This window comes from Glycine max, chromosome 9 (assembly GCF_000004515.6).
Source record: "Glycine max cultivar Williams 82 chromosome 9, Glycine_max_v4.0, whole genome shotgun sequence".
In the NCBI taxonomy this organism is placed as follows: Eukaryota; Viridiplantae; Streptophyta; class Magnoliopsida; order Fabales; family Fabaceae; genus Glycine; species Glycine max.
The window spans coordinates 4,448,809-4,459,568 of NC_038245.2; the positions used below are offsets into that span (position 1 = coordinate 4,448,809).

General features: G+C 33.0%; 1 protein-coding gene across 1 annotated transcript; it reads right to left on the bottom strand.

Annotated features, from left to right (window-relative positions):
* Positions 1–4,592: 4,592 nt before the first annotated feature.
* Positions 4,593–9,715, bottom strand: LOC100804638 (protein TRIGALACTOSYLDIACYLGLYCEROL 4, chloroplastic). The gene is made up of 5 exons (XM_041005258.1): positions 9,695–9,715; positions 9,358–9,570; positions 6,280–6,646; positions 5,598–5,914; positions 4,593–4,998 (listed from the first exon to the last, which is right to left on the bottom strand). The coding sequence occupies exons 1-5, from the start codon at positions 9,713–9,715 to the stop codon at positions 4,801–4,803; spliced, it is 1,116 nt and encodes a 371-aa protein (XP_040861192.1). The 3' UTR covers positions 4,593–4,800.
* Positions 9,716–10,760: the final 1,045 nt, after the last annotated feature.

Genomic DNA, 10,760 nt, shown 5'->3' on the forward strand with positions numbered 1-10,760 from the left:
GGCATGCCACATTCTGGTGAGTGATTCTTTTATGTTGTTGTCGAACACTATACTTACCTTCTCTTACAGACTACTTAAATAATTTCATTGGAAAAGAAAATAATATTTATAGAATTATAAAATTAACGATCTCACTGATCAATGTCTTTAAAAAAATTATTATTACAAAGATAATAGAAAAACATAAAAAAAATTATAAATGATATAATTGTGTACATTTCAATAATAAAAAAATTATTATTTTAGTGCATTAACTAGTGCTTTAACATTTTCCTTTTATGTATTATTAGTATAAAATATTATATTTTAAAATAATTGTTTGTATAAATTTTAAAATGATAGTTATTATAAAAAATTACAAATATATTATTTTCTTACAAGGATTAAATATATCATGTTAGGAATAGCAATTTGTAATTAAATAATGATGATAATATATTATTTTATATTGCAAGTTTGTAAATTATTTTTTGTTTTAAATTTAGTTACATTTAGTGCTTCAATTTATTAATTTACAACTATTTTTTTCCAATAATTTACAACTCTTTAATTTTTATATTTATCAACTGCATAATAAATTTAGTATGTTAATTTGATTACCTCCGTGTTAAAAGAACTTACTCGCAATAAAGTCCATAAATTTAGAGACTAAATTATATTCCTACAAGTTTTAAGAACCAAATCAACATGTATAATTATATTTTCTTGGTATCTTATTACTTTCTTTATTCAAAACGCATTTATCTAATTCACTAAAATTAAAGAAAGTAACTAATTTAGTTGATAATAATAAACTTATTTTAAATTTATATAAAAAAATAAATTTATTATTATTAATAATATTTCTCTTTTTTTAATAGTTTGTTAATATTTTTATTTTAAGGAGGAGTATTTTTAATTTAAAAATAAATGATTCTAGGAATATGTTTTTTTTCATTGTATGTGTCAATAAAAATAATGTAATTTACATGCACTTTTTATACCTATCACTTTATGTATGCATCACTTTAATCATTTAATTATAATAAATTCCCCCCAAACTTTGGTAATCTTGCACTGTGATATGGACGCTCCTGATGTAAAATGCGAAGTAAAGCATAGATTATTTCATAATAATCATTACTATCGAAATAGTTATTTTGATTAAAATTTGGTTCATTTCACACCATATTTAATTTTTATTGGTTAACAGATTTAGCTTAAGATCATTATTAAAGTGCTCTTTTTATCGATTTAATCATCTAGTAGTTAATTATTAAAATAATTTATTTTTTTAATGTTCAACGTTATATCGGATTTGAACTTGTTCTCTTATGAAATTGTTTTACTATAATTATCATACGGGCCATGAATGTGAATTATTAAAATATTTTATAGTCAAAAGAAATAATTAATTTTGAGAGTAATAACAATTTACTATAATATTGTAATGATATTTTCCATTAAGAAGGTTTAATATAGTAAATAAATAACTGAGTTATTTAAATATATAATTAGGAGTTTGATTTTTAATTATACCAATGGAGAAGATTTTATTGAGACATTTCAAGGAAATTAATCTATACCAATATATGAAATTGAGAATAAGAATTAAAGAAGAAGGGTTGCCGCACAGGGAGACGATTATGCTGCAGAATTGATATATTTTTATTTTTTTTTGGTTATTGCGGATGCATAAGTACATTATACAATTCTAAGAAATTAACTTTTATTTTCATTTCTTTATTTCAAATTTTTTTAGACATCTTTCTATATTTTATTTTCCGTATTAAATACCATTTTAATTAATTTAGCAAGTTTTTTATGGGATATGCAGTTGGTTGGAAATTATTATTGTTAACAAGGAGACAATTTATAAAAAGGGAAGGAAAAGAATATTTTTTTTCAAATTCAAGATTACTAGGACTTTTTTTGTAACAATTAATTATTTTTATTTTTAGTTATATTATTCGGTTTGTTTTTAATTTTTTCATTTAAAGTGTGTGATTCATTGAATAAAATTCAAAAATTATAATTAAAAATTACTATAATATATTGTTTTTTGATGTAATAATATAGTAGAAATGTGAACGTATAGGCGTTAGTGTCTGTTTTTCCGGTAATAATAATAATGGCATTTTCCTGTTCCAGCTTCAAATTATATCTAGAATGTGTCTCTATCTCGCCGATAATCACGAACCGATTTGCCAATAACTAGTAACCAAATGTTGTTTATTTGAGTGATTGATGTGCTACCTGTGATGTAATGCACATTACGTGGCACCAATGGACAACTTGTGTCTTATTAATGTGACCACTGGCCACCACACAAATTATGACAAAGATTAACAAAAGAGGCAACTGGATTTGTTAATTTATTTTTTGGAAATACATGCAAAAGAGCATATCATGACTCAATCATATCATTGATAAAAAAAAAAAAAAATCAGTAAGTAGTTAAGTGGACTAATACTTTAACTAAAATCTTGAAATTCAAATTTTATAAATAAAATAGACGTGATTGAGAAGAAATATTTACATATTTTCATACAAAAATAAACTATCAACAAAATTAGTAAATATCAATGTCAGTGACCCAAAAAATATCAAAGGAGAACCATGAGAGTTCTGTACAGGGAGTATAATCATCTGAATTTGTTAATCTAAAATGCTATCTTCCTCACATTTATTTCGAGACTTTGTTGTTTTGGTTTGTTGAAAGCCTTGCAAGAGACGTTTGCAAACTGTTCTTCCCGGACACAAAGAATCCACTTGTTCCATTTATAAGTTTATTGCAACTTGCTTGTTAACTTTTATGAATAGCAATTGCTTCAAAATGTAGTAATCAAAAGATAATTATAAAAGTGTTTTAAAAATTAACTTGAACTGATCAGTTTGATAAAAAAAAATCGATACTAGAATCAGTTCAATTTCATTATTGGATCAGGAATGTAATCAATCCATTATGACATTATCGAACCAGTTTAAAATTGGATTTAACCAACATGAGTTGGTCTTGAACTGATAAGATTTTTTCTTTATTCGGAATTGTTGATATTATCATTATAAAAACCATGTAACCTTTATTTTTGTTTTAAAAAAATAGTTTTATATTGATTGCACATTATAAATGAAATTGAAAACTTTGAATAATATAACATGAATGTGAAGACATAATTATGCTTAGGCTGACATGACATCACTTCCTAGCTGAATTTGATGCCTAGCAAAATTAGGAACAAAAGACTTGCACACCAATTTTATAAAAAAAAATTCATACAAAATGTTTACATTGATCATCCCGGTAATCAATGAAATTTGAATACAAAATGTTCACAGCTTATAAGTTCTCCACTACTCTTCTTAGTCATGGATTCCATCAATCCAAGCATGATTACTCCCTTTTCACCATTGGCTCAGGAAATTCCTTAGTCATTTTATTAGTATATGTAGATGACATCATCCTGTCAGGACTCAATCTTGCCTCTGCACAAGTTGTTCAGACCAAATTATAGTATTTGTTTCAATTGAAGATCCTTGACCCTTTGAAATATTTTATTGGCTTAGAAATAGCCAAATTCAGAGGTATCTCACTATCCCAACGAAAGTATGCTCTATCTCTTTTGGAAGATACAAGTTTCTTGGATTGCAAACCTTCCAATAAACCAATGGATCCCAATCTAAAACTCAATCTTCATGATGGAGACTTACTCCCTAATCCATCAATGTACAAAAGATTAATTGGTAGGTTGCTTTATTTGATCATCTCACGACTTGATATCACATTTGCTGTGAATCTCTTAAGTTAGTATATGAAAGCCCATAGAGTTCCTCACCTACATGTTGTTCATAATCTTCTGCAGTATATCAAATCTGCTTCTAGACAAGGTTTGTTTTTCCCTGCTCAGAACTCTCTTAACTTCATTGCCTTTGCTGATGTTGATTGAGCCAGCTGTGTTGATACCAGAAGATCCACTTCTGACTTTTGTGTTTTTTTGGGAAACAACCTTCTTTCTTGGCATTCTAAGAAACAACCCACTGTTTCAAAATCATCCAATGAAGCTGAATATCGTGCCTTGTCTTCTGTTACTAGTGAAATTGTTTGGTTAAACAAGTTATTTCTTTACTTTGAAGTTGATGTGCCCTCTGTGATGTTATTTTGTGATAATAAATATGCTATAAGTCTTGCTTAAAACCCTGCTCATCATGAACGATCCAAACACATTGACATTGATCATCATTACATCCGAGAATATGTTCAGTCCAAAGTAGTCAAGTTTGTTCATGTCAAGAGCCAACACCAACTAGCAAATGTTTTTACATAAGCACTTCCAGACCCAATTTTTGATAAATTCATTGCCAAGTTGGGAATGATTAACATCTATTCGTCAACTTGAGGGGATATCACGATTAAACGATTGGAATTAGTTACAAGAAGCTATTTGAGTAGTTAGTTGGTTATGGCAGTTAGTTGGTTACTAGAAGTTATTTGAATAGTTAATTAGGTATGACAGTTAGTTAGTTACTAGAAGTGAGTAAGTTAGTTGGTTACTCAAGTTAGTTATTTTCTATTTTTCTATAAATAAATCAACTTTGTAATACTTTGATGAATGAATCCTAAAACTGTTTTTCATCTATCTTTCATTTCTGATACCTTCCGTAACTACAATTCCAATAGAGGTAGTAAAACAAGAGAAATTGTAAAACACAAATCTATTGACAAGCCATAGGGCAACATGAAAATCAATGGACCTTTTACCAACTAGCTTTTGCAATTTAAGGAATAGAAGATATTTTCTATAGTGCCTATTGGGCTATCGCTTATGTTTCAAAGAAACGAAGTTCTGCCACAAACTCTTGGCGTTTGGGGAAATACCATGCCACTGCTTTTGCTGAACCAAGTACTTTCAATGCATATTCCAAAGCAAATACGGGTTCCGGTGCATGAATAGGCCTATCAGGGTTCTTCAGATCAACTGTAATTCCTGAATCAACTCTAAAACTGACGGGACCGACAATCTGCAAGATATACATAAAGGGTGTTTTGGTTAACGCTATAGCAAGCATTAAGAACCAAATGCTTGAACAATTTTGCAGTGCAAGATTTGAATCACAAGATAAGAAGAGCACAGATAGAAAGACGGAGGACAAGGCCACGAGGGGCAGAATAGCAAGATTGAATAAAGAAATTTAATTCTGTTTAATAACTAATAATCATAACATACTTTCACTTATGAACAAACAATAGGAAAATGTATAAATAAGAGCAGGTCTCTATAGCAACTTATTTACAAATCAAAAGGTCCTGTTTGGATAAAGTTCTTCACAAGAACTCATAGGAGAAGAAAACAAGGTAAAATAAATCAACTTCTTCTACAAGTTAAAATCAACTAATGGTCTTTAACTTTTATAGGAACTCTCTCATCTAACTTCTACAAAAATTGAGTTACATAAGTTGATTTTAACTTATGGGAGAAGTTTAAGTCATTTTATCGTTTTATTTTCTTCTCCTAGTTTATGCAAATAGGGCCAAAATGTATTTTTATGATGAAGCTTAATAATCAGCAAAACTTTTAAAACACTGAAATCAAGCAAATTTGTGAAAGAATCGAAGGTACCTGCTGCTGAAGTGATAGTGTAGCATTGGGTAAAATCGTCTGAATAGCGGGATTTTGAGAATTGAGAAGATGTGTTCGACCAGTTGCAGCTGAAAGAAATTTGAAACCAGAAGGAAAATCTAGCCGGGCCTGAAATCGAGTAAGATCTAGAAAAAGCCTTTGGAAGTTTCCATGTTGGGCTGTAAATGAAACGGACGCAAATATATCTGCTAGAAAGGAAGACTTTATTCCAGAAGCCTGGAGAAAAAATCCTGGACTACCATCTTCTACTTGTGCTCTTGCCGAATTATCCCCAAAAGCAGTGGTTGCAGCAGCACCTTACCATTAAAGAATTCAAGGAATAGTAAGCATACTCTAAAAGCATTCAAGCTTCAAGTAACATGGAAACGCTTGATGTCAAAGATTCTTGTGACCAGTGCCAATGTATTTGATTAGTTATTACTCTAATTATTATACCCTCTTTGTACCAACTTCCTCAAATCATACACCCTAAAGGCTCTCGATTCCTTTCCATCCGATGATGAGAAAAACATGAAATTGAAATGTTAAGAAAATATCTAACAGTTTCCTCCCTTCTTCGCTAGGCAAATGAATAGTTATCTAAAGTTCATAGCCAAGCATCCTTTTTATCCAGACTCTACAATGTGTTGGTAAAAAATGTACAAACAAGGTGAAAATTTACCAATAATCCCCGAGGCTGACACGTGAGGATTCGAAAGAAATATGTCATATGGTTGCACCAATTTCAACTTTTTAGCTTCACTTCTCCAAATATCAACTTTCTTCCTGTAAGAAAACACACTTTTGAAGGCCAAGCCAGGAAGTAGAGTAGGTGGTGGCACTCTATCATTTTGATTTTGAATATTTTCAAACTGCTTGGGTGACCCCGAAGTGTAGTGCGCAGACAAATGATAAGCAGTGGAAGAGTCACTGGTAGTCACAGAAGCAAGATCAACTGCCACTGAAAATGGTACGTCCCAGTAATTACTAGTCGTATCAACAAAATGTCCAGGATAAACTGCCTCCACTTTTAGATCATGATCTGGAAACTACAACCACACCAATAAAAATTTGAATTAGTAAAAACTAAAAAAGACCAACATCATTGATGTAATTTGGATTAAATTCCATGACCAGGTGGGTAGCTAATGTGTGATTTATAAACAACTGATAATAGCAAAAGCCGTCTTTGGGATGCAAACTTCATCCCCAGATACAGCAATTCATAATAACCAAATTCTTAGTAACTTCAACAAAACAAAAGTACAACAACAACAACGCCTTATCCCACTAGGTGGGGTCGGCTACATGGATCAACTTCCGCCATAATGTTCTATCAAGTACCATACTTCTATCCAAATCATTAAGTTCGAGATCCTTTTTGATAACCTCTCTTATAGTCTTTTTGGGTCTTCCTCTGCCTCGAATTGTTTGCCTTCTCTCCATCTGGTCTACTCTCCTCACTACAGAGTCTACCGGTCTTCTCTCTACATGCCCAAACCACCTAAGTCTATTTTCCACCATCTTCTCTACAATAGGCGCTACTCCAACCCTCTCTCTAATAGCTTCGTTTCTAATTTTATCCTGTCGAGTCTTACCACACATCCACCGCAACATCCTCATCTCCGCTACACCTACTTTATTCTCATGTTGGCTCTTGACCGCCCAACATTCTGTTCCGTACAAAATCGCCGGTCTTACCGCAGTCCGATAAAACTTTCCCTTTAGCTTGATCGGTACCTTTGCATCACATAACACCCCCGATGCTTTTCTCCATTTCATCCATCCTGCTTGAATGCGATGATTCACATCCCCTTCAATTTCTCCATCATCCTGTATTACAGACCCAAGATATTTAAACCGTGTGACTTGAGGGATAATATGGTCTCCTATTTTCACCTCTGAGTTAGAAACCCTCCTTCTTTTGTTGAACTTACATTCCATATACTCCGATTTGCTTCTGCTTAGGCGAAAGCCATGTGTTTCTAGAGCTCGTCTCCAAGTTTCCAACCTCTCATTCAACTCCTCCCTCGACTCTCCAAGGAGGACTATGTCATCTGCAAAAAGCATGCATCTCGGCGCTATCTCTTGGATTTGTTCCGTGAGGACATCCAGAATTAAGGTAAAAAGGTAGGGGCTAAGGGTTGACCCTTGATGCAAACCAATTGTGATGGGAAAATCGTCTGACTCTCCACCCTGTGTCCTAACACTAGTCGATACCCTATCATACATATCTTGGATAGCTCGAATATATGCAACCCTAACCCCTTTCTTCTCTAGAGCTTTCCACAAAATCTCTCTAGGCACTCTATCATACGCTTTCTCCAAGTCAATAAAAATCAAGTGCAAGTCTTGTTGGTCCATGCGATATTGCTCCATCACCCGCCGTAATAAATAAATCGCTTCCATGGTCGACCTTCCCGGCATGAAACCAAATTGATTCTCAGTAACTTGAGTCTCCTTTCTTAATCTCCGTTCGATCACTCTTCCCATAATTTCATGGTATGACTCATGAGCTTGATTCCCCTATAATTTGCACAATTTTGTATATCCCCTTGTTCTTATAGATTGGCACTAACGTGCTTCTCCTCCATTCCTCCGGCATGCGTTTTGACCTCATAATTTCGTTAAAGAGTTCGGTGAGCCACTCAAGACCTCTATCTCCAAGAGTTTTCCACACTTCAATAGGTATGTTGTCTGGCCCCACCGCCTTACCATTACTCATTCTTTTCAACGCTTCCTTTACTTCCTGTTTCTGAATCCGACGATAGTACTTATAGTTCCGGTCCTCTTCTCTTGTGTCTAGACTGCTAGAGTCATATCCATATCCATCATTAAATAAGTTGTGGAAATACGCCTTCCACCTTTCCTTGATATCTTTTTCATGCACTAAGACTTTGCCTTCTTCATCCTTAACACACTTTACTTGATCCAAATCTCTAGTCTTCCTCTCTCTACCCTTAGCAAGCCTATATATAGATCTTTCTCCGTCCCTGGTTCCTAGAGCTTGGTATAGTCCGTCAAAAGCTTGGGCTCTTGCCTCACTCACCGCCTTTTTGGTTTCATTTCTAGCTATCTTATACTTATCCCAAGTTTCAGAATTTCTACACCTAGACCACTCCTTGAAACACTCCTTTTTTACTCTAACTTTGCTCTGAACACTTTCATTCCACCACCACGATTCTTTACCCCTAGGTCCAAAACCTCTAGATTCACCCAACGTCTCTTTAGCCACTTTAATAATCTCTTGGGACGTCTTGTTCCACATATCATTTGCACTTCCTTGTGATTGTCCACACCATCCCTCCCATATCTTTTGTTGGAAGATTCCTTGTTTCTCACCCTTCAAGTGCCACCATTTGATCCTTGGTGCTATCATAGGACTTCTTCTCTTTGCCCTATCTCTAATTCTTACATCCATAACCAAAACTTATGTTGGGTAGTCAAGCTCTCTCCCGGGATAACTTTACAGTTCAAGCAATACTTCCTATCAGACTTCCTGATAAGGAAGAAATCTATCTGAGAACATGTTCCTCCACTTTTGTAAATGATAAGATGTTCCTCTCTTTTCTTAAACCATGTATTGGCTATAGAAAGATCCAAAGCCTCCGAAAACTCCAAGATGTCCCATTTAACAGATAGCTCCTCATCCAACACGACTGCCATAAAATTCTAGAACAGCATACTTGCAGTAAATATTAAAAACCATCAAGAATAAAAACACTTAGAAATGCATAAGAGGATACATTCAAACGCTTACCTTATGATGAAAGACTGCTTTCCCACGAGGCTTTTCTGTATCTTCATATGCATCTAAGCCAAAATGTAAAGTATCATCCACTCCTAACTGGAACTCTGAAGAGATACCCAAGGCATACAAGGATTTCTGTTGTAGATGTCTCCCAAAGGTTTTCAGCCAAGAGGAAAGCTCCTTTGGCTTCTCCTTACTACTCTTAACTGAGGAAACAAACCTCTGCAAATGGAACTGACCCAGTAAAAATACAAGCCTGCAAAACTCTCACCTTTATATCAGCCACCATAAACCCCACCAGAATTGACAGACACACACTTATGATGAAAAAACAACCAATAATTACAACAACAAAGCCTTGCCCCATTACGTGAGGTTGGCTACATGGATCAGACAGCTCGATTAAAGACCAAATGTTCAGAGATAGTATTATTGAGGCTAAAACATAATTTTGGTCCTTCATTAAAAAAAAAATTCAGTTTGGTCTCCTAATTTTAAAAAGTTTCTTTTCGGTCCACTTAAACGTTTTTGTTAGACCAAGTTGACCCGTTTGTCAGTTTATCATACTAATTCGGTAAACTTGGTGACACATGAGAAACTATGATAAATGCCATACCAGATTACCATGTCTGTCAGCCAAAATTAACATCAGTAGTGCAACAAAACTGATGGAAGGACCATTTTTGTGTTACGGATACAATTTACGAGACCAAAATGAAACATTTTAAACTTAGGGAACCAATACGAAGCCAAAAATTCAGATGACACCAAAATCATATTTTAGCCTATTATTTACCATGAGATCCCTCTTAAGAACTTTGTTCTTGTTGGTGTCCCCTCCTCCTTTTCACACCACTATGTAATTTTATTTTGCTGGATAAAAAAAATTAGGTGAGTTAGGTTCTGGGGGCTCACCAGGGTCAGGACAGGCCTCAAGGCTAAAAGAGTGCTTACAGAGAGAGGTACTTACAAATTATCCATCAATAAGGTCCTCACATTGGCAACGGATAAAATATAAAAAATTAAAAATTTGAAGTTAACATTTTAAAAACGACAAGTTACTAAATAATGTTATAAGTTACTTTAAAATGTTATAAGTTACTTTAAAAATTTGTTTATGAAACAAGTAATTTTTTTTAGCTAACAAAAAAAAATTAAAAACAGGCTAAAATGATTTCTCCAACATAATCTAAGCTTCAAACATACCCAAAAATGATTAACTGATTAAGTATGAAATGAGTAAAATATATGTTTTAATAAATATTTTTAGTCTAATATTAACAAATAACAAATTCATATAATCAAAAATATAAAAATTTCCATGAAATTAGACAATTTTTAGTCATATTTGATAAAAATTAACTTATTAGAGAAATCTATAATCTATAATAATTATAAAAACGATCCAAATA